Source organism: Apteryx mantelli, chromosome 10 (assembly GCF_036417845.1).
Source record: "Apteryx mantelli isolate bAptMan1 chromosome 10, bAptMan1.hap1, whole genome shotgun sequence".
In the NCBI taxonomy this organism is placed as follows: domain Eukaryota; kingdom Metazoa; phylum Chordata; class Aves; order Apterygiformes; family Apterygidae; genus Apteryx; species Apteryx mantelli.
The window spans coordinates 21,693,281-21,717,217 of NC_089987.1; the positions used below are offsets into that span (position 1 = coordinate 21,693,281).

General features: G+C 41.1%; 1 protein-coding gene across 8 annotated transcripts in view; it reads right to left on the minus strand.

The window, feature by feature from the left end:
• Positions 1 to 23,689, minus strand: part of PHAF1 (phagosome assembly factor 1) — a 36,956-nt gene extending 13,267 nt beyond the window's left edge. For 5 of the 8 annotated variants that reach the window (XM_067302659.1, XM_067302658.1, XM_067302657.1 and 2 more), the window contains exons 1-9: positions 23,648 to 23,689; positions 23,030 to 23,157; positions 18,340 to 18,422; positions 14,420 to 14,503; positions 9,583 to 9,626; positions 9,214 to 9,293; positions 6,365 to 6,418; positions 3,982 to 4,076; positions 1,314 to 1,411 (exon numbers count right to left, since the gene is read on the minus strand). In XM_067302659.1, coding sequence (XP_067158760.1) covers positions 1,314 to 1,411; positions 3,982 to 4,076; positions 6,365 to 6,418; positions 9,214 to 9,293; positions 9,583 to 9,626; positions 14,420 to 14,503; positions 18,340 to 18,422; positions 23,030 to 23,093 — 602 coding nt within the window. In that variant the 5' untranslated portion in view covers positions 23,094 to 23,157; positions 23,648 to 23,689. Of the gene's footprint in view, positions 1 to 1,313; positions 1,412 to 3,981; positions 4,077 to 6,364; positions 6,419 to 9,213; positions 9,294 to 9,582; positions 9,627 to 14,419; positions 14,504 to 18,339; positions 18,423 to 23,029; positions 23,158 to 23,574; positions 23,607 to 23,647 lie in introns of those variants that run through there. The other 3 variants (XM_067302654.1, XM_067302660.1, XM_067302653.1) reach the window with 2 other exon arrangements.
• Positions 23,690 to 23,937: the final 248 nt, after the last annotated feature.

A 23,937-nucleotide genomic window follows, 5' to 3' on the forward strand; every position in this document is an offset into this window, starting at 1 on the left:
CATGACCCTCTCACTGCACTTGAGAAGGTATTCTGTAACCCAAACCATGAATGCAGCTTGTGTAGGTATACCACAAAGTTCTGCAGCTTTACTAGGACAGTCCTCCTTTTTAATTGAATTATAATGATATTTGAGATAATTATAGCAACTGCAGGAAAGATACTTTCAATGAAAGAGCTGCTTTTTTGTGTGCTAGCTTATTTCCTTTAAAATTCACTTTTCCTATTTGTGCCAATCTCTCCTCTAAGTGAATGACTTGAGCTAAGAACTGAGGCTTTGAGCTCAGCGCCCCCCCCCCCCCCGAGTCCCACGTGACAATTATCAGTGCATTCACTAAAGCCCACAATGTCACAGATGGGCACAAACAACATTTTTTGAAGTGCACTTATTTCTAATTAGGAGGCAATGCCTGGGTAAACAAGGCTGTTAAGTCATTATAATTTATCCCTCCCTCCTGAGAAAATTAACACACCAGTGGATTACTGCTCCTGGCATTAAATTGTGATCTCCTCCACATAAGCTACTACCTTATCAGTTTTGGTATTTCTAAGCTAAAAGGAAGAATTTAGAGATTCTTTTCTTTGAGTAAGGAACCCTAGAAACAGTGTTTTTTAGAAATAGCAAAGCATCAGATGTTGTGCAAAAAGTTACTACTTAGAAGATGGCAGAATAAAATACCATATCAAACATTAACAATATTCAAATACAACTATTCCACTAGTATTAACGCACAAAGAATTATTTCCCCAGAATAATAAGTTCAGGAAATATATGGAATATACAGTAGAGTATGCATATAGCTTAAGACTGGAAATAAACATTTTATTATTTTTATACAGCAAGAGAGTTTAAGACCTTTGGCAGGACCCTGCTATGGTATTCAAAGTACCAATACACTGCAAAATGACTGATTTCCTACCACAAAGGGTTTGAACAGTCTAGGGAGAGATCTTTAGCATACAGTAAAAATAGCTTAACTCTATCTCTTACTATATTCTACTACATTCCCTCCTTTACTTTATGAATTTATTTTCAGCTCAAATGAGTTAGTCTACTGCAGCTGAGTCAGGCTGATTTTATCACAACATAAATCAAAATCATATTTGATTATAAAGTCTGAGGATAATGCCTACAGAAATTTGAAAAAGGTTAGTATCTAAAAGCATTCTGTACTACCAAATACATAAAAGACCCAAACCGAACTATAAAACTAAGTTTATATGTAAATATATGTAGCATTTGAAAACCCCTACATAAAAGGAAAAGAAAAAATGTGTTGTCAATAACTAAAAGCCATGACCAGCTGTACATACTTGGTATCCTGCAGGCTGTTTCCGTTGTAGATGTACATACGTTTCACAGTCGCACCATGTGGGATTTGCAGAGAAGCTAGACCATGGGCAAAGTTAGGCTGCGGATACAAAATCATTCTGGCTGCATCACACACTGGACACACTTCACATCAAAATATCACATTAGAAATACATAATACGCTTACCAATACAGATAAGTCTCCAACCATGGGCAAAGGGGGTGGGGGAAGACTCCTGGTGTTCATTTTGCATTACACTTTTGGATTCCTAAGTTGGAGTGAAACGCTCACTATGCTTATCTACCAACAGATGGCACTAGTCTGTCAATTAGCCACGCGTGTACTAAGAATTCAAGTTTTCTTGGTTTGATCTCTGGAAACTAGCAACATAAAAGTTTACTAGATGTGAAAGTATTTGTACTAGTATGCTGTAGTCAGAGTTCTGAAAAACAGGCTACCTCAAAGGTACAACTTCCTTTTTCTCTCCCGCTGCCTTGATTTCAGCCATTCAGAACTTTTGTTGGTTTGGAAAAAGCCTGGAAAATAAATTTTCCACTCTCTTTATCACTTCCACTTTCTTATGCATATTGTTTTGATCGTGATTTTATGTGTTTCTCATCAAATAAAAGGAGTGCTGAAGAAGTCAGATTCCTTTTTCCAGTGTGATAAGAGCCTACTTCTCTCAACTCCAAAGGCGACAGGACCTTTCTTCAACACTGTCAACATGCTTTGCTAGCTTTGGACCGAAGAGGAACCAACTTTGTCACAAGCAACCCAACAAATACAACATATGCAAAGTGCAGAGCATTATCCTGATTTACTTTAGTTTGACCTCATGTAAGCCGAACATGAAAAGTTATTCTTAGAAAAAGACTAACCCAGAGACTGAATGACCTCCTTTGCTGTAGGTGTTAAGTTCAGTTAATACTGATCAAATCTAGAGCTGCCCTGAATTTAATCCTCTTTCTGAATTTGCCCACAACACAAACACCTAACACTCATGGTCTAAAGGAGTCAGATTTTAGACTACTTTTGAAAATAGACTTCAGTGACAGAAGTTTCCTCTAGACCCATGAAAAAGCCTAATCCCTATATGCCATATTTCTTAACAGAGAAAGTGTGAGCAGGTTTTCACATTCTTGTCACCTGCAGTTTGTTACCAACTATATCAAAACCCAAAAGCTTTCTTCAGAATTTTTTTTTCATTTACACAGCAGAGATTAGACTGCCTGGCTAATTAATTTTGCCTTCCTGTATGATCCTCTCTAAACTTGAAAAATTTTGACATCTTCAAATTTCACTTCAGTCTTCAGCCTTTCCTAACTGTCCTCTCTGGAAGGCTCCACAAATAGTCCTCCTCCCTGTGGACCGTTTTGTACTACTCTGTTTTCTAAACTATTCTATTTCCATCTATTTAAAACATCGTGGAGAATTTTGCCTCTCACTGTGGAAACATTTCTACTAACTTCATGTAAATGACTTGATGAGAGACTTTCAGAACACAAATCAAATTTCTGTACTATTCTGGCAGTTATAAAGAACTGAATCATCCCTGAGAACCATGGTATGTCTCTCTCTAGGCGCGCTTGTAATCAGCTTTTTGTAACTAATTCTTAGTTAGTTGAAGCAGGTACCAAAACAAGTCACACTGCTCTCCAACGGCTAAAATTGGCTCTAGTAATTTTATTTTAACAGTTTTTCAATTGCTCGGTAGAACAACTGATTTTGTTAGCAGCTCAGGCATTTCATTTGTAAAAATCCTTGGAACTCTTGCATAAAAAGCATCTACTCCTTGGTGGTATATTGTTTTTATTTGGCTTATCCATAGGTTCCAACTTACATTCTGATTTTGACTCACTTTCACAACTGCTAAGTAGTAGCTTTTCCTAGATACCTCCCTCTTCTCTCACATGTCGAGATACAACTTTTAAAACTATGACATAAGAACTATGTTGGTTGATTTCTCCTGATTGTAGCTTTTTATATGCTCCTCTTATTACTAATACCACACTGCATGCATTTTTACATAAGCGTGGATAATACAGCAGAGTATTCCCATCCTCACACAAAAGAGGTTATACATACGTTTTCATTAGTATAAGGGGAAGTCACAGAAGACCTGATCTTGCTTTCACTGCAATTTCGCAGAATGCAATAATATGTTCAATTATTCAGTAACTCATCCAAACATTTGGTGAAAATGCAAACAGGCATTACAAGTAAAGCTCATTTTACTGGGCTTTCCAAAAGCACTCGTACTGAAGGACACTTAACATGAAAACATATTTCATGAACTCTGTCCTAATTTAGTTGTGTAATCACTTTGATGAGATTCAAAAATAACTGATAGAAGAACAGCCTTCCATTAGATTGCTTAGTATTTATGTATTTGCATACAGAGAGCTCATATTTTTAGAGGACTCCTTTCAACAACAAAATTGCTGGTCCCAGTTCATGATGCAAACAAAGCCTCTAAGCATTTGCAGTCTACTAAAAGCACAAAACTTTGGGCTTTGAAATGCTTATATAACACAAATAAGAGCACAACTGAGGAGTTAAATTCCTTCCAAATTACTGGTTTCTTTTGCTTGCAGGTGAGACGCTGTAGGTGATATTTTGCAAGTATCAGAGGCAAAAAGACTATCTATTAACTAAGAATGATTCCTGACCTCGTACTTTGGAGTTTCAGTCCACGAGTCTAACTGAAAAGAAAATGACAGTCCTCTGAAATTGAGGTGAAAGAGTTGTTCAGCTGAATTATACACTGAAAGGGAAGAGAGAGGAAAAGCAAAGTTATAAAAACAGGCAATGATTTCTCCAGATCAGATCTAACAGCACTTTCACCACTTCAATGGATTTGCTACATCTCGGTATGTGAGACGAATAGGATTACATGGGAAAATAAAAGATTTGATTTTTGTTTTGTTTATTTAATTTCGTTTGCTGCAAAAAACACATAGAAATAAGAGAAGCCTTAAGTTCATCAAAATCAAAGGTGCCTATACAAGCCTGTAGGCACTAACATGTCCCTAAAGATACAATTACACAACATGACACCATCAGTTATAGCTTAGTACCACTAAAACAGTTAAAACAGCTGCTATTGCTACCAAACAGTTCTGTTTATTGTTTTGTGAAACACTGCTACAATATTTACCAAAAAGTCTTTCAGACAGACATGCCTACAATATTAATAAATTCAATATTTCAAACTAACGGGGGGACGCCCACTCCAAAGTGAGACCTCACAGGTAACTAACTCCCTTCCCATGCTACCTCCTTCCAAGCAGAGAGCTAGCTCGCATGCCCCGGGTTCAACTAGCTGCTGTGCTGAGTGAGACGCCACAAAAAGGAAAGGCCTCAGATATGCAGGTCCTAGGCCATTTTAATGATTATTAAAAATAATATCACCAGAAACAAGCTGATTGGTCAGCTTTTACAAAGAACAGGGATAAACTGGAACACACAGACTTCTAGCTGTCATCACATGCCACGAGAAGTCCTGATTTACTGCAGTAAGTTGTACAACGTCAACTACGATCAGCAATACAAGGCACCTCAGTCTTTGCTCTAACAAGACAAAGCTTTGTGAGAGTGCAGACTGCTTAAAAACAACCCCTGGAGACCTGCATCCCAGACAGCTTTGGAATTGATGCTACCGAATTTCAACCTGTTACTGGGAGCTGCCGAGTGGAACAGAGTGTTCTTGTAACACACAGCAGCTAGGTCATCTGCAAAACAGCAGAGGCAAAAAACAAAGAAACACTCAGACAAGAGACGCTGCTTTCTCCCACTTCACCAAAGGAAAGCTGTTCAGTATTCTTTTTTACTTAAAGGTTTATATTTGAAAAACATGTAACAGCTCATCATTTACACACAGAAAATGCATTTCATTGCTTATTACAAAATGCCTCTTAAATGCTCAGCCTCAGAGACATGTCACAAGAAGTCTGGACAATGCCAGACTGCCCAGTATAGAAAACTAACGGGGGGGAGAGAAGTTTCAGTGAAAGAATATTAATTCCTGCTTTCAAACTGCTTGCGCCTTCACATGGGAGGTCTGCCTACGTTTCACTTGTTAGAAGTGCACTGATACCCCTGTACGCAAACTTGCTCCGATTCACGGCTGAGCAATAACCATTAAGCTTTTAGAAATCATTTGCTTTTTTTAAAAAAAAAAACAACAAAAAAACAGTGTGCGTGTAAGAGCATTTTCCCTGCCTGTCACTCAAAGGAAAACGTGTGAGGAGAGGGAAATGTTTTGATCTGCAGGAAAATTACACAAATCTCTCTCATGTGATAAAATATGATGCATCTTTTCCGAAGCCCCCAGCCAGCTGGAGAAGTGTTTTTCCCCTAGTCGTGCCAAGTGCGATATCTGATTATACAAATCGCATCAGTTCCCATCCCCTGAAATGTTTGTGGATGTTTAGGCTTAAAGGGCAAGGAATGTTTTCATCCCTAGGAAGTTCTCACTTATCCCTCAAGACCGTATGTCACAACTACTGATGTGAGCAAACAAGACCGAGCCACGCAGTCTTTCTGATCTACTGCACAGGTCCCTGCAGTATCATTCTGTCAAACGCAGCTGACGGAGGCAGACAGGCTGCGTCCTCGCTGCTGCGCCCTGGGCGAGGTGGGACCCCGTGGAAGGGAGGGGAGAGTTTGCCTGGCAGGGAAGCAGCAGAAGGGACCAGCTGGGAGAGCAGGATGGGACAAAGCCACGGAAAGCAGCCAGCCTGCAGAAGAGCAGAGGCAGATCCCAAATTCAAGTCTAACTCATATCAAACAGGAGGCTGTTCTGGCACCCCAGAGGAGCTTGGGCAACCCTCCCTCCTCACCGAGGCAGAATGGTTTGTTTTCAGTATTTTATTAAGCTGTCTCAGCCAGCAGATCCAATTTTTCTGTTAAAAGATTTTTGTTCTTAACTTTGTGTTCTAGGAAGGTGTAACTTTAGAGACTGAGCACACAGAAGATGCCCACTTTAAAGAAAACAGGCTAGGGAGAAAAAAGGACAGCTCTGCCCAGGGCTATGCCCAGCTCAAGGCCCACCTGCAGCCTGACAGTCGGAGACAGTCCTCCCTATCAGGCTTGGTAAGGGATATTCTGCAGGGAAAAAAAATAAAAATAAAATAAAGAGTAACAAAACAAGATTGTTAAAAACAATCCCTCCTACAATTTCACTTAAAGCAAGCAAGAACTTCACACTTAGCTGCTCTGAGTTATCTTTTCCATTGGTAAGTAACCGTAGCTGTTTTTTCTCCTATGTAGCAACCTCAGTCCAATTCCATAGCCCTTATCCATGCTGAATGGCACTTAGGCAAACAGCCACGTTTATGGGAATTCAGAACAGGATGTGATTTCAACAGAACCACTGGCAAGAGTAAGCGCTCCCCAGCATGAGGTCAGTTATAGACTCATGGAAGGGAGATGGAAAAGTGGGAGGAAATGTTGGCTTTGACGGAAGCTATTGACCTCAAGAGCAACCAAGCTTCAATCACGGGGTCCAGCTCTACCACAGAGATGCTACAACATTTCAGACTAACATTAGCTGGAAAATAATGAAGCTGGCTGCAAATATTCTGATGACTCTTCTGTTTTAAACCACTGATTTGGCAAAACCAAACCAGCTTGAAGGTCAGTTTCAAAGATAAACTGCCTCCGACCTTTTGAAATGTGTTTTGGAACTATGGTTTTATCCTGTCACAGGAAAGTTCTCCTATAATCACCTTGGTTTTAAGTGAAAGAAGACACCCTGCTTTGAAACGCTAGTGGGTGTAGTACACTGAGATGAAACGACAAAAGAACCACAAACAAAAAAAACAAAATACTTTTAAACTTATAGGGCGTGGGTTGTTTTTTTGGGGGAAGGGAAAGATGAGCAGGTTTTGGGGGAGTATCAGTGTGGAGAAGAAAAGAGATATGGTTTAGTCCTATTTTCACTCATAAAAACTGACCTTTGGGACTTTTGTCACATTAGAGATGAGGAAGGTTTCTCTTCCCACCTTCCTCCCCTCTCCCATATCAAATTTCTGTGGGACATGAACTCTGCCATCAAGCCTCCCAGATGCTGGAAACTATTTTGTTTTTTTGTTTTAGAGAACAGAAAAGAGAGCTACCAAAACCTTGCATTGCATGATACAGTTGAAACTCAATCTATAATCATTAGATTGCTTCATACAAAGCATTTATTTAGGTCAAGTAGGCCATTAACAGAAGATACTGAATTTCAGCAAGCAAACTGAATGAGTACATGCTCTAGTGAAATGGTAGTACAGGCCAACAGCTTAACAAATGCATTTCACATCTACACATCAGTGGATGAAAGTTATGAAAACTATCATCAGATGAAGAAAGCATGCAAGTTTTCTTAATTGAATACGACAAGCGCACATGATCTGACAAACTGCATGAGGACACATGGTACATTTTATGTGCTTGCATACAATTTTATGCAGTAATAAAACATGTTATTCCTATAGTAAATAATGCTTACAGCTAGGTATGTATTTTTATCGTTCATAATATCACAATTTTGTGAGCACTTTCTCCCCTAAGTATTTGCAAATAGACCATGGTCACAGAACAAGTTAAAACTATAAACTGTCCGGGATACAGGACCACTTTTACCCTGCCTAAATTCTACATAAGCTCCTGTGCATACTACTTCCATAACAACTAATTATAGACTTCAGAGTGTCCATCTAAGAGGAAAGCTTAAGATCACGACTGAAGTGAAACTTAAGGCGGCTAATTCTGGTCCTTGGAGAATTATGGCTAGAAATACTCCAACCTCCACTTATCTCAATCTGATGTTCAACTACTACAGCAGGCTTTTATGCCACGTTACTATAGCCAAAGGACCCTCCACAATTAAGCCCTGTTCTGTGATGTGCAAGAGATTGCCTGCAGAAAGCAGGCACAAAGACTGGATATGCAATTGCCATCAATCACAAAGAAGGCTGGCCTATTTGGGATCAGCCCGACTACTGCAAATGGACCATGTTAAAGTAAAAATAGAAAAGGATGCTCTAAAAAGGGTATATTGCTATCTTGCCTATATAGAGTTAACCTTCCTTCTTGTTATGTCAGTTTTGTGGCTCCATTTCTTGAAGGTTCCCAAGCAATTAAATTATAAATACCCTCTTCTTGAAAGTTTCATCATTTGCTTAGTTTCATCACCTACCAAATCCCCGAAATAAACTGTTATCACATATAAACAGGGAGCTTAAAGACTGCATTTTTCCTGTTACGGAAGCGGTGAACAGCCAAGTAGCTTCTGCAAGAGTCAGTGTGGGTTCAGTCAAGTTAAACAAACTTGTCCCAGTTCTGGGTGTGCTGCACCTAGGCTGGCTTCACACCTCCCCAGTGCTCCCAGTAAAAGAAAGGAGGTTCAGGGAGATGCAAGCCAGTTATACACATGCTCAGACTGGATCCTGTCCTAGCAGCAGTATAACAACGTTCTCAGAGCATGGAGCCTGAGCAGACAGTTCTGGCTGGCTCTGCATGGAGATCAGCTCAAATGTCTCTAGGTTCAGGGTATACTTAATCCTCAAGGGCACTTGAGAGCAGACCGTGCATAAGAATGTGTAAAAACAACAGCAACAAAGGTCAGGATTTTCTGGGCACTGGCAGTTCAAAACAGATCATTAATGGTATTTGAGCATACCATTCTGTGGGTCTCATTATTTCACTTAAAGAACACCGCTATTCAATTTACAATACATTTTATAAGATAACCCACCTATAAGGTTGTGACCATTCTGGAACACAATTTCAAATTATTTGACAAAAGAAATCTCTATACATTTCTCTATGGAGACATAGAGAAAAAACTTTCTAGAAAAAAAGAGTCTGTCAGTCTAGGTGTACTTTTGATTCTCAGAAAAATTTTGGCTTACCTCCTGGATGCGTTGCTCCAAATGACTGATCAATTTGTTCTATGGTTGGAGCAATTGCCTGAGAGTTAAAGTGGACACCACTGAAAAAGAAAATGAAATTAGTGTGCCTTAGAGTATTGAATAGATGCTACTAGTGTTTACAAATGGCAATACTGCATTTAAATTAGAAAGTCTCCAAGTCCAAAGGGGAAGAGTAAACTGGTAATCTAATCAAGTGCTATGTGCAAGAAAGGCATCTACATTCTTTTTTTGACTATTAGATTGTTTTCTTAACAAGAATGAAGGAAAAAATGAATTCAGGATAAAAAAAAGCAAAGAAACCAGTCACTGTAATGAAAGAGAGATCACAGGAGGTCTTAAATCACTTACCAATATTTTAACTTCACCTTAGTCAAGTCATAAACTTCAATCACCTGAAATATAGCAAATAGAAACATTACCATACTTCAAACATTTGCGAATCATAACAGAGGCAAACTCCTGCCCAAAGGCAAATTAGCTGGTACTGCTTGATCTCCTTCCCCAAAGGAACTCTGCTGGATATTAACTGTATTGACAGAGACAAAACTCTGAAAACTGACTCAGTAACTGCACATCTAAAACAAGAACTGCAGAAGAACCAGGCTTCAGTACAGTACCTCCAAATCTTTGCATCTGTGTACATCAGCAGCACTGATCTGCAGAAATTAATCTTTTGACTAACATGTCAGCATCTTGATTTCCACAAGGACTACTCTTAAGCAAATACAAAGGCAAGTAATAGCAATAGTTAGCTAATTAGGGGGCTCTCTAATGAAAAGAAAAAAAGAGCAAAACAAAACACACACAACCCCCCCCCAAAACAACAACACAGTAGTCCACTGCTTGGGTTGCTCTCTTTACACTGAGGAATACCTTTACGGGGAAGTAAACCCTTGTGCTGACCGCATTGTGTTTACACTTTCCAACTCTTTCTAAAGCAGAAGATGAACATAGCAAAGCTAAGTAGCAGTACTCTATTTCAATACTAGATAAAAAAGACACCTAGCCATATCTCTAAGCAGAAGATGATCAGAAGAGCAGCCCATAAGGAATCAGAGCAAGTCATAATATCTAGTTCAATATTTTACACACTACTGAATATTCCAGGGAGCTCCTCTCACTGCATTCAGTATTATGTATGAATCCTTTGTGCTGGATACACTATTGCAAACTTACATCTGAGACTGGTTTCATGTGATCTTAATGCAACTCTGCTACTGGATACTGAGGCTAGACTGGAGAACCACCCAGATCATTTTGGGGAACCACCATGGTTAAACATAAGATTTCTTCCACCCTGCATAGGTGTTCCCATATCAGCAGGGGAAAGAAAAATATGTAGAAGACATCGTAACTGCTGTAAAGGAAAGGTAAAGAGCTTTTTCTTGCTTTGGATAATCCTCCAGCACATCACTGACATTTAAAAAGCACTCACTCTTCAACTGGAGAGTAAAGCAGAATTCCCCAGGGAGCTTGCTACCAATGTGGCTTTAAAGCCTAAAAATACCACCAGCTAAAAAGGAAGTCTTGTTTCTGGGAGATGTCTGGTAAATACCCCTACATAAAAATACTTGCAATGCTCAAACCGCTATATAAAAATTAACATTTAATGGTACGCTGTTGACTCATAAAGAGTTAGAAGAGTTTTCTGAAGCACTTCTGGCCTGCTTAGAAAGGCCACACACTTCAGGATACAAGCATCAAGCACAGCACAAAACAAGCAACAGAATAACAGTTTGGCAAAGCCAACATAAAGAAGAGCAAACAAATATTTCTTCTTCATATACATACTTTAAATTATGCTTCTTAGGGAAAAAAAAAAGAAAAAACACTAGTTATCCAGTTTTTGAATTCAAATGCAGTTTGACATGTCCAGATTTCCTTTACTGCACAGCTTGCTAAAGAAAAGGCCACATTTATGGAAAGCTAGGAATGATTTTATCCCCCCCCCCCCCCTTTAAATTAACACTGCATGTCCTTTTCTCCCCCCTGCCCAAAGTGTTTCTGAAAAGAGAGAAAAATCACCCCCCATACAGAGCTAGCTTTGCTGCAACTATTAGAGTATCAGGTACTCTCCACAAGTTCTGCTGGAACACACCTGGCTAAAACACATGGCAGCGGTGGAACGGGACTGAAGAACAGACAGAACAGTTAACTAAGAATAGTATATTGCGCAAATAAGGTCCCACATGAGAAACACACGGACAGCAGCCAACAGGCACCAATTTGCCATGAGCCCTCTTCCCACAACCCAGACTGAAGATCTATTCACGTCAACAGTTCTTTTTACCAACCACAAAAGCAGGGGGAAAAAAAGCACAATTTAGCAAAGTTTAAAATAGACAAAAGGCCTCAAAACAATCAAGACAGACAAACACACTGAAGAAATACTGCAGTAGACTGGAACATTATGATAGGATTTATTTTTTAAACTACAGAAGCTGCACTGATTAGAGTACTATGGTGGCTCTTCCTAAGTGCAGAGGAGCAGCAAGTGTGAAGGCTAAGGAACATTCAGCAATGAACCTACCACACAACCAAAAGGCAGTTGGTTTAAATGAGTTAAAAGCTGATGTTTTGCTACAATGACCATCTTAATTACTGCTTAGTATGACTCAGAAATGTTCAAGTACCTACTAACCAGCAATAATGGAACAACACTGAAATCTAACTCTTTCTCCACCTGAGAGAGAGAATGTACGCTGAAGAGATTATTGTTAAAATTCATGGTAAAATTATGGTTTTAGGACTTGGTCCAGGATTTACTCTTTCACTTTAGCTTCAGGCTAATAGCGTAACATCTCTTGCATTATTTTGGCTGTTGAAGGCAAGTAGAGAGAGTATGCACAAGCTTTCCCCCCGCTCCTGCAGAGGGGGACAGAACTTTTCAGGAATATTGCTGTGGAGTTATCCCTGTGGCACCTTCTTAGGGGCTATAAGGCTTTCACTTGTAGTAGCCTTTATTTCAATCTCTTTTTCACAACCAACTCCAGTAGCAACAGTGTTTAAAATAAGGCAGGGGGGATTGATTTTTCCAGTTTTGCTGCTGCTGAGCAACACTGAAAACAGAGTCACACCGTCTTCGAAAACAGGCACTGCTGCCTCTCCACCTACGCTGTTCTGCAACAAGGCTCGCTGCTCACTCCTGAGGTGATCTCACAGAATTGTTTCCATAAAGCTTTCTGAACAGTTTTGCAAGTACAAGTGAAGTTTTTGCAACACACCATGCATTTATACAGCTTTAGTTTTCACAGCTGAAAACAAAACAAAAAAAGAGATCTCTCTAGACCACTAAACCACTCTATACCCAAACAGACAGTTTGGTCTACTATTGTGTTGCTTGTTCTGTCACGCACTTGAAGTGACTCTGTCGGTTTCAAGTTGTCTCCTTAAACATTTTTATATACATACATGTATATGAAAGAATTTCTACAGTGGGTGTAACTTTCAGTGGTAAAGATCCATCTGACAAACAGAATTTCAAAAATATTTTCTTAAAAATCCTACATTCATGTGAACAATCTGAGCCACCAAAAGTTCTAGGTCTCAAGAAAAATGAGAATCCCACTATTTCAAATATTCCTTTATGAACAGAAACTTCCATAAGTCATTACAAACTAAAATCTGGCACAAAAAAAATGCTCAGCTTCCCCCCATTTGAGCTCAATTTGAGTTGAAAACTATTCTGCAAAATGTTTATTTTTATAGTTAATATAAAAAAAACCTTGAAAAAGAAAAATATGAATGTAACATGGCATCATAGGTTACTACTAAAGAGAAATAAGTATTTGTGATAACTATTAATTTGGGTTGCTACTTAACAATTTTATATATACATTTAAGTATAGGAAGGGCTCAAGTTTCACACTGCCACATCCTTAAAGTGATTTTTGCGATAAAGTACCCAGCTGACATTTTGGAGAGCAAAGTTTTGTTGTTTTCACCGGAGACATGACCGAGTAACATGAACAAGGCTTCATCTATCACTCTTCCAATGGTTGAAAATATGGATATGAACACCATATTCCAGACTTACCTAAGGGGTAAACATTGTGGGGTTTTTGTTTATTTTTTTAAGCATCAAATTTAGCTTCACAGTTCTGCTTTCAAAAGCAGAATGCCAAATAGCATGGCAGTTAGAGCAGCACACCCTCACACAGTTTGCCCAGTCAGAGCAGCACACCCTCACACAGTTTGCCCAGTCAACACCTGCGCACTAGAAATTAGACTTGGGGCACAGTGCAATGTGTGCAGTCCACATGAGAACCCCACTCACAACGGTTCGACACAGTCAGTCACTTGTGAAAATCTGAATTTGCGACCACCCTGAATAACTAAGAAGTTACACATAGATATTTTAAAGTGTTTCAGTTAAGAAAGCATTTTTCAATTTTGTACTGACCTACTCATATCTCTACAGAGTCCCACAGTAGCCCATTTCGGATGCAGAACTGTATCCTTCCATAACAGATTTTTTGGGAACAAATGCCACGGGAGGTTAGTGAGCAGCCTGCCCTCTATTTCACATCCTAACCACATAAAGCATCCCAGAGAGGCAGCTCAGCACCCAGTCTTCTAAAAGCACTAAGGTGGCATTGCTGGGCTGAGGACCTGGTTCACTGGGATAAAAGCTAACCTAGAACGAACTGAAGTCGGTGCAGGAGACGTCTGCTCAAAATAGGCCAGGATTTGACCTCCTGGGAGAAATCATACGCTCAAGGCCATACAAGTATTCTATGAATGTAACAACTGAAAACTAAGAATAGGAAGAAGGAAGAAGTTTACTTCCAGAAATAAGATGGCAGCACCACTAAAAGAACAACTTGGGGGAAAAACAACAACAGCAACCACCACTATCCAGTTTGCATTAACTGATAAGCTGATTTCAAACCCTGAGCTTAGCTTTAGTAAGGGCCTTCCTCAGTGTATGCTACAATATGAGATAAGATGGGGAAGAGAGATGACACTGGAGCATTATACTCCTAAGGTATTCTTGTAGTCCTCAGTAGAATGTTAAAGCATCTTAATCCTATAAATCAAGATTTAATCCTCAAGGACATGCAGCTCTTTATCTTAAAGAGAGCACTAAATATGGCAAATTAAATGTATAAAAAAGACCGTACAGTAATTACAGCGTATTAAGTGACAACATATCCTCATTTTGTTTGCAGGGAGGGTGTTTTACCTTAAGTCTCTGATTGAAAGCATCAAACAGCAGTTTGATTCCATCCTGAGTCAGGTTAAGGATGAGGTCATGGCTAAGAGGTGACTGTAAAATAAAAAAAAAAGCTGTTAAGCTTTTAACTTCAAGGCTTCTTTGTTAAGATAAGCACCATTGTGTAAACTAGCTATTTGGGAAAAACAACACTGCCTCAGAAAACAATTGTTTATTCAATGAATAAGCATAATGAAAATACATTTGGCCAAAGCTCCCAACCCCGTCAGTTTTCTTATAAAAAGAAGTGCCCTTGTAAGATCTGCACTCTGCAAGAACTCCCCAGAAGAGTCGCTGGCCATTACTTGAACAGGAAAAAAGACACGGATGGCTCATACAGAGCCATCATGTAGGGACTGTCTGGTGCATTCCTGGCACACAAAAATAACAGCCCCTCTCAAAGTCTCTCACCAGAACCAAGCACATACTTGACAAAAGGATGGCGAGAGGGCACTCCACTTCAAATACCAAAGGGTGTCACGCTCCTTTTCAGGCCTAAAAAGGAAGGCTTCTGAGTCTTGGGTTGTGAATTTAGGTTTCCTTAGTTACTGTGAATCATAACAACTAAAGGCTTAATTTGCAGTCTGCTGGAGCCAACAGGAGACATTCCCTTGGCTCCACTGGCATCTGGATAGGCTTTATGCCATCTCCATCTTCTGCGACACTGGGGAAGCTGCAGTACAATCCATGCATACACAGTCAGCTGGTCCTATTTGATGAGGCACCATCTCAAGCACATCTGCTTTGTAAGCACTATCTTCCACAACTGTCCCCTCAAAGAAGAAAAAAGCCGAACAACAGGCAGGCAACAACATGCATGCCCTAAAACTGCACCAAGCAGTTATCTGGCAAAAGGCAACTAGAATGGGACATCTGGGGCACATTCAGGCTTCTAATGTAAGCAACCACATCATACAGCCCTTTTTATGAATTAAGCATGAGCTATCTCAAAAACAGCTACTCCCTGCTTCGCTCCACTAGGAGAAGGTCTGTGTTTTGATAGTCAAAAATTTTAATTTCCATCCTAAATTTAGTCACTGACAATCATACCTCTTTGTTCTCATGTCAACACTGTCATCTAGCCCTGATACCCTCTGTGCCTTTTCAGGTGTGACTCGCATCCCCCCCCAAATCATGTATTTAGTAAGCAGATTCTGCACTTCACACTGAAAGCCCTGCAGCTTGTTTTGACTTAGCTATCTCCTGCACTGCAGATTTCCCATTCCCCTTAATCACTCCAGCAGCTTTTTCTGAAGCTGGTTCAGTTTGAGCTCATCTTTCTTGAGCACCGGTGATCAGACTTGTAGGCATTATTCTAAATGAAATCTTTACAGTACCTTGCACAGTGGCATCAATACTTCACTTTTGCTGGTGAACTTCTGTTACAACACTGTTTAGAGTAGAAGCAGCACTGCGCTACAACCATGAGCCTGAGGAAATGGTCTGATGTTGACTCAGAGTCTGTTTGACTCCTTTATGAAACTAACGTAGAAAGGCTACAGACACAGCAAAGAACATGTGTTGCGTTACATTAAAAATATACACCAACACAACTTTTCTGATATGGGATATGCTCTACATCTCACTGGCTTCTCAGCAGGGTTTTAATAAAGTTATTCCAAAACTAACGAGAACACAACAAGTACCTTTGAGTGTCTGGAAAAGAGAGAAAAAAGCCACCTGAGGAAAAGCTTGACAATTATTACAGCCCAGAGCTTCTATTCTATGCTGGCAGAGTTTATAACAGAAGAAGAGTTTCAAGGGCACATGTGAAGCTCATGTGACTATTAATGTACAAAAAAGAACTTCAAATGCGAGAGGAAGATGTCAGAAAGAATTGGGAGTCTCATTCCTAAGGGAAGAAATTCAAATGTGCAGTTATAATACTGCTCTGCACAAAGCTACGGGGGGGGACAACAACAACCCACCCTATCACCATCACAGTCCCATTGATACAGTTCCAGAGGAATGGATTTAGGAAAGGGTATAAATGCCAATTAAAGTACTCCATTTAAACTAACCAAAAATAGGAGCTAAAACACTTGTCACAGAAATTGGTTCATTAAGGGTTTTTTGGCACAGTTTAGGCATCCCATTTATGGCAAGTGAAAAAGGGAGCTGTGGGCAGATCTAATTGCATTTAACTGTCATATATACATGTTTGAAAGGAAATACTTGCTGCTGGAGTTCCAGAATCAAAGATTCAGTACTTTAGATGCAACAGCTTTACATGACATTTGATCACTATGCTCAAACACATTCTTTTAGAACCCAAAGAGGAAAGACGGCTGTTCAGGTATAGTTCAGGTATATGCAAGTTGTGCTAGACAAAGTTTAAAGGTTTGAATCTTCTCAGCACTGCACCAGCAATGCTTTGGGCCCAACTGTTAACAAAGTATGTGATGTTCTGCACGAGCATGAGCAGACAGCCAGAATCAACTGCAGGCCCTGCACGGTGTGTGGAAGTAATGGCTCTGATATCAGGCATGATATATGGGAAAAACATCAACACATCTATTCCACAAAATTGAGATCTTCTATTTTGTTGGATTATACAGATGCTAAAAGCATCTTTGTATTTATTACAGCTTGGGGAGAAAGCTAAAAAAACCCTACAGATACAATAAAAACAAATTCCTTTGTTCTTAAGTGTACACAGTCAAGCAAAATATACCTTTCAGAGGCCTAAAAAGCCCAGCAGTGGTGTACCATGCTTTCTAGCACTGGACCGTTAATCCTTCTGTCATTCCATAACACAGAGAAATGGGAATCTCATTATTTATCTAAACAAACCTAGAAATTATTCTGGAATGCACTGTAATCAGAAAAGCTGGAGAGAAAAAAAAAATAGTAGTAGAAAAAACAAGGGATGCATTCACTGCCAAACGGATGGCTCTACATATTAAATTCCAGGAGTTACATTTTCAATTTGCAAAGTAAATATTCAGTCATCATGAAAGCCATAAATCTACATAATTAAAAAAATGTAACATTTAATTAGATGAAATATGTATCTGGCAGCAAACCCCAGAGTTGAGCTTGCTCCTTAGTCATTTGCTACTCTCTGCAAATGGATAAGACCTCTATCAGTATTTTGATACAAAATTAAATTCTGCCAGACTTTGCCTTTTCCCTGATACAAAGATCTGTAATCTACAATATACAAACCCCATCTTCCGATTAACATGCATTTCACATAATTCACACTTGGAGAGCCACAGGTCTGCTTTGCTCCATCTCCTCTTCCCTTCTACTTCCTTCACAATAAAGGTGGATATACAACACACTTTGTTCGATCTAGCAGAAAGGTTTCACTTCTAGTCTCGTTTTTGATGGAACTCAAAAGTATTAGCAACTAATGCAACAGTGTTGTTTTAATCATGAAGGATGATTAAAACATCTAGCTGATTTAAATGACCGCATCTACTTTTCAGACAGAATTTCAGACCCAGAGAGGAAGTGTGGCAGCATTTTCAGCGGACTCATCACCACTGAATCAAACATGAAAGCAGAAAGTAACGAGTGATTCAGTACCCCCAAAATAGTGCAACACTTGACAACAATGATGTAAAAAGATTAGAATTAAATCATCCAGCTAATTGCAGAACATTTCCTTTCTTAAAGAAAAAAAACAGTACTACCACAGCACCACATATACAAGACTGATACCTGTTAAATCACTGCACTGCGTTGAGGATTATTACTCGTGATGGGAAAGTGTTATAAAAGCCACATCTTTCATGGGGTGGCAATTATTTGGTGTTATTCAACTTCAAGCAGCTCCGCAATTTGTAGAGTATGTCAGCATGACATAGTATCAGTATACCCATTATACCTTAATACTTGGGCACAATTAGCTGAATGACTTGACCAGACCATTTGCTACTCACCTGCTCACTGTACAGAACCTGGACGTTTTTGATAATGCGACAGTGTTTCTGAAGAATTGCTACAGCCTGAGCCAACGGCATTCCTGTAAATAAAAACAGGCGTATTGCTCCAATTCAGAGACATAGCTAACAGTATTTTTTGACAGAAAGGTTACAGATGTGGTAACAGAGTCCTCATCAGCAAACAGTGAATTGCAGCACAAAGGTAGGCAACCGACAAAAACCTCCTTGACTCACGCTAGCAGCACAAACCTGTTTTCTGGAACAAGAAAAACATTGTTTACCCACCAGCTTGTTAGGCACATATATGAAAGAAAATAATCTCTAGCAACAACATTAAATAGCAAGGTTGAGGTAGGAAAAGCACAGATCTTTCTGTAATCCACATGCAGAATTTTCTGCTTTTGAGGGAAGGTCAAAAATCCAATAATTTATAAAATAGGCTGTAGCAAAAGCCACTTGAGTTGATGAGCATTCTTATACACATTCAGTAGGCACCTGGGTCACACTTTATAGCATATGCTTTGGTCAAGACTAATAATCTGAGTCATTGAATGCAGTAAAAAAATATATATATAAAAATGGAGTAATGATTCTGCTTAGACTTAATAGAAGGGTGAATTTTATATTTTCAGTTTACACTGTTTCTTCAATGTATACACATGGATTTTCTAAGAGCAACTGAACAAAGTTGACAGCTTTGACAAAGAAGAACAAGTTATGAAATACATATTACACAATTTGCTCTCATTGAAATAACACATTATTACTATCCACCTTCTAACACAACTTTAGAGAATATTCTTTATAGTCTACATGTTATCTTTACATCTGTACAATTTGGGGTATGGTGTAAACCGGCCGATTCTGCAGGAAGAACAGCACCATGTCCTCTCATCCTTTTTCACACTGTTGAAACCTTTGTTGCCTTTCCAAATGAAATGTGATCATGTTCCTGGATTCAAATTTGGCATTTATAAAGAGAGATCATGAGCTCCTAATTTTGAAGTTTTGCTTCCATATTAATTTCTGCAAGTCGACTTAGATTCAGCTATTTGACATTTTATGTACATTCCTCCCTTTTTTCTTCTCTATTTCTAGTTTTTAAACATTAAACAAATCGCCCTTGTTAGGAAAGTTTACTATGGAACCTACATTTTTATTTAAAGATAGTTCAGGTATTCAAATTTTTAGTTACTAGCTACATGTCTCAAACACAGACTGTACATCATGTTCCCAAGCACCTTTTATACATATATATATAAAATGGGAAGGGGGCTTGGTACTGCAGGTAATGTCTATGTGTGTGTATATAAAGATATATATACATATATATACACACATGCATGGTTTCGAGGATTTAACATGAAAAACAATTTTTGTGACTAGAAATTACAAAGCACACGATGATAAAATAAGTATTCTTTCTGAATTTGTAATAACACTAATACAATTAAAATGCACAGAGCCACACAATAAAGCAGCACTGTTTCCTATTATCTAGGAAATAGCAGCTGCCTTACAGTCTAAGCAGCTGAGTCTGAGCGTGTTTTGAGTAGACAATTATTATGTAGCAGATGATATTTTCAAAATTGAACAGAAGCATAAATAACTGCGTGAAGTTAAGATCAGAGATGCTCCTGTGAATTGTACATATCTCATAACCTAGTAAAAACTATGATTAGAAAAAAAGCAAAAGTTATTTAAAGCATAAAATCCAGAGTACTTTTTAATAGTTAGGTGCTCAAAATACATTCTCAAAGCCGAGAACAAGTAGCATAGGCTTGAGCAAACCAAGCAAACAAGCTTACAGAACCCATATGCCCATAGCAATTGCCACAGGAGGCAATGTTTCGATAAAAATGCGTGTGGTTAGAGAAGTACACACAGACACCAAGTCCAGTTTGTAGCCTGGTGTAAACTGATGCAATCTTGGGTTCCTGAGTGTGGAAACAGATAGCTCCCATGACTCTCTTACTCAGAGCTTTCTCAAGCAGCAAGCAAACGGACACGGACTGATTTTATTCAGCTTTCTGTGAATGAGAATCAAGCAGATTTTACTAGGTGACTGCTTAGCAAAGCTATGAATAGCAACCTAAGTTCTCCAAAAATAGTTCAAAGAACCTAAAACATAGGTGGAAGAGCCAATATCCTCCCTTTGCCTCCACTAGTAGACAGCCAAAGAAGGAGCAAAGAAACAAGGTTATTTTTCTCCACCCTTCTCATGCACACATGTGCAAACACCACCTTTTCCTCAGCAGTCGGCAGTCTTTGCAGTCAAAGAAGACAAAGAAGGCTTTTTCTCCCTTACCAGTTGGGGGAACTGGGAAGTGAACATGGTTTCCAACATACCAGACAGTCAGCCAAACTGAGCCATTGCAAATAAAGCCTACAAAGTTCAGTTCTAGTACTCTGCTGTCACAGGCATTCCCTTTCTCCGAATGCTGGAGTGATACAAGATACTCCTCTGACATACCCTGGTCGCGAACAACATGTCTTGAAGTTTTAGCTCTTTGACTATGTGTCTTGAGGGGGAGGAGCAGACAAGTGAACAAAGAATAATTAAAAAAAAACACAACATAACAATGCGAGAGGTCTCATAATGCATTAAATAAAAAAGGAGTGAAACTTAATAGGAAAGGAAAGTATAAAAAGCAAAAGAAACATAAATGTGTCTTAGAAACTGTAAGTGTGTCTACTGCTAATAACACAGCTACAGGCAGTACAAAATAAGTATTTAATTGTTCTCCCTCTTTAAAACTCCAGGAATGTAGCCTCAGAGGTGACAGTGACACAGGTATCTAATTGAACACAAAACTCAGCCTGGTTAAATTTTTTATGCTCTGGTCACATCGTGAGTTAATGCTGGAGCCAGAAACAGAATCCAAAAACTCATGTAAAAAATTTTCCTGGCATTTCCCCTCGGTCATCTCCATTGTGGGTACAGGACTGGAGGCCAGAGTCAGCAGCAGCTCAAGAACGCTCCCATTAGTTCTGCTAAGAGCAGACCTAAACAAATGATGAGTAGTATATCCCTGGCAGCCAGAATCCCATTTATACTAAGGCTTCCACCCTTGCTACCACCAGCGTGGCTGAACCAGCTTGAGAATTTTCATACAGTACTGTTAGCATAGGACAAAGTTAAGTATCCTAATACCTCGTCAGTCCTTTGCTCTATACAAGCAGGTCATGCTAATTATATATTAGACATGTCACGTGGTGGCTATGTTTACTCCAAGAATTACAGCTGAGCTTCCTCTCTCTCACATCTATGCGCATGTGTGTGTACACATATACATAGACACAGTATATAATTTTAATCATAAGATTGCATTAGCAGGATTCTTGAAGAAAAAAATTATCTTTTTCTTTTTATAAGGAGAATAGGGGGATGGGGAGGGAGAGCCACTACATACTTAAAACCATGGTTAGGGCATAGAATTTGAGATTTATTTTCAGGTAATACAGATAATAAAGGATCACAGAAGGTCATGCAGAGTTGAGGGAGCACAGTAACATGTTAGCGGCATAAGGAGATCACCAAGACTTCAAAGGGTGGGACCTGAGGTACTATAATTAGCCTCCAACAGCCTTTCTAACACTCCCATTACCCATCAAGTTGAACTTGATTCTGAATTCACACGAGTGTAAACAGCTATTTGTGTCTGATGGGTTTCATATCAAGAACTCTGTAACTGCTCCTTTGGTGCAACTAAAGTTGACGGAGCCTGGTCACAGAGCATGTTTTTTATCCAAGAGCCTGTCCCCCTACTATCACGGGGGACAACAACAGCAGTAGCAATAAAAGTGTAACTCGAGTTCTGGCAGATACAAACGGCTGCCACCCAGAGCCCCATTTACCTTAGCCATCTTACTATTACAGTTAACTGTGCTTCAGACAGAGCAACAGCAAAGATGAAAAACTTCAACAAAAGGAGTCAAATGCTGAAATTCAAAACAATCACGTGAAAATTAGGATAGCTATAGTAACTTCTGAAAATTTGAAGGATTAACAGTGTAGGCTCAAAAACAAAATCATTTGAAGAATCTATGCCAGATAAAATTCAGCTCTGTGCTTAAGAGCCCTGGGCTGGGCACCAACTAAATTTGCATCAGCTGGGAGAAAATCCTCCTTCTTTCTCACTGCAGTAAATAGGGGAATGACAGACAGGAAAGCACCTTTCAGAGAGATCAAAACAAGGGTATAGAGAATCACTGGAAGGATAAATACTTGTTATCTAACCCTGGGAAAAATCTCTCAAAAGTCCACTTTCTCCACTATAATGTCGCAACCCAGCAACGACCCAGAAATTATGAAACCACTCGTATTTACAAAGGGCTTCAACAGAAAAGCGCAGTATTTCTGCTAAGTATTACTACACAGTTGGAGCTACTGACATCACCTGACACTGGGTATTCAGATTACAATCGATACATCCGCGTCGCCTCTTCGGGGAGTTATTTAAGAAAAAAAAAAGAAAAAAAAGAAAGAGAGACTGGTCTAAAAGGGCAATAACAAGGCAAGAGGAGGCGAGCGAAGGGAAGGGAAGGCAAGGGAAGGGAGCACGCAAGCTCGCAGCACGCTCGGCGTGCAGAACGCGAAAGAGGCGGCTGCAGAGCGAGGAGCCCCCAAAGCGCCGCGGCGGGAGGGAAGGCCAAGCGCGGCGCCCCGGCGCCCGGCGGGACTTACCCAAGGTGAACTCCCATTGCTCGTTCCCCAGAGACCGCTCGGGCACCACTTCCAGATCTAGCATTGGCTCAGCTAGCGTCGAGGCCCAGGGCTCGCACAGCCGGTCACCGAGGCGCTGCGCCGGGGCCCTGCGCGGGGAGCGGGGCGGCGGGTCACGGCCTGCGCCCCGGGCCCGCCGGCCGCCGGCCGCACAGCGGGCGAAGCGCGGCCCCCGCCCGGCGGAGGCTGGCGGCGGCGGGGAGCGCCCCCACCGGGCCCCGCGCCCCGCGCCCCGCGCTGAGTCACAGCGGCGCCGCGGGGCCCCCGCGCCCCGCCGCCCGGCCCCGCCGCCCCCACCATAGCGACCACCCCCCCCGCCGCCCCGCGCGCGCACCCGCTGCTTCTGTCCCCTCCCGACCACCGTCCCGTTCCCTCTCTTCCCTTCCCCCCCCCGCCCCCCCTTCCGGCCGGCCACCGAGCCCCCGGAGCCGCTGCCGCCGCCCGGCCCCCCGCCCCCGGCGGGAAGGGCAGGGCAGGCCCCGCTTCGCCGCTCGGCCCGCACGTACCGACAGCACCCCCTTCCCGCCGAGGGGGGGGTTATATCCCCCCTCCCCCCCGCGCTGCGGGGCTGCGACTCACCTCACTTGCGGCTGCTGAAAAACTGCTTTGCAGCTGTCGTCAGGCGAGCCCGCGCGGGGGGGGCGGGGCGACGGGAGGGAGGGAGCAGGGGCGTGGCTACACTGAGGGGGCGGGGACAGGGGAGGAGCAGCCGCGGGAGGGGGCCTCGCCCCGCCCACGGCGGTGGGAGAGGGGGGAGGGTGTCAGCCCGGCAGGTGGGAGGCCGCGGGTTCGAGCCCTGCCTCGGCCCGCCTGGCGCCGGGGGCGCGGGGGGAACCCTGCCGGCCCCGCAGCCGCCCCGTGGCGGGGAG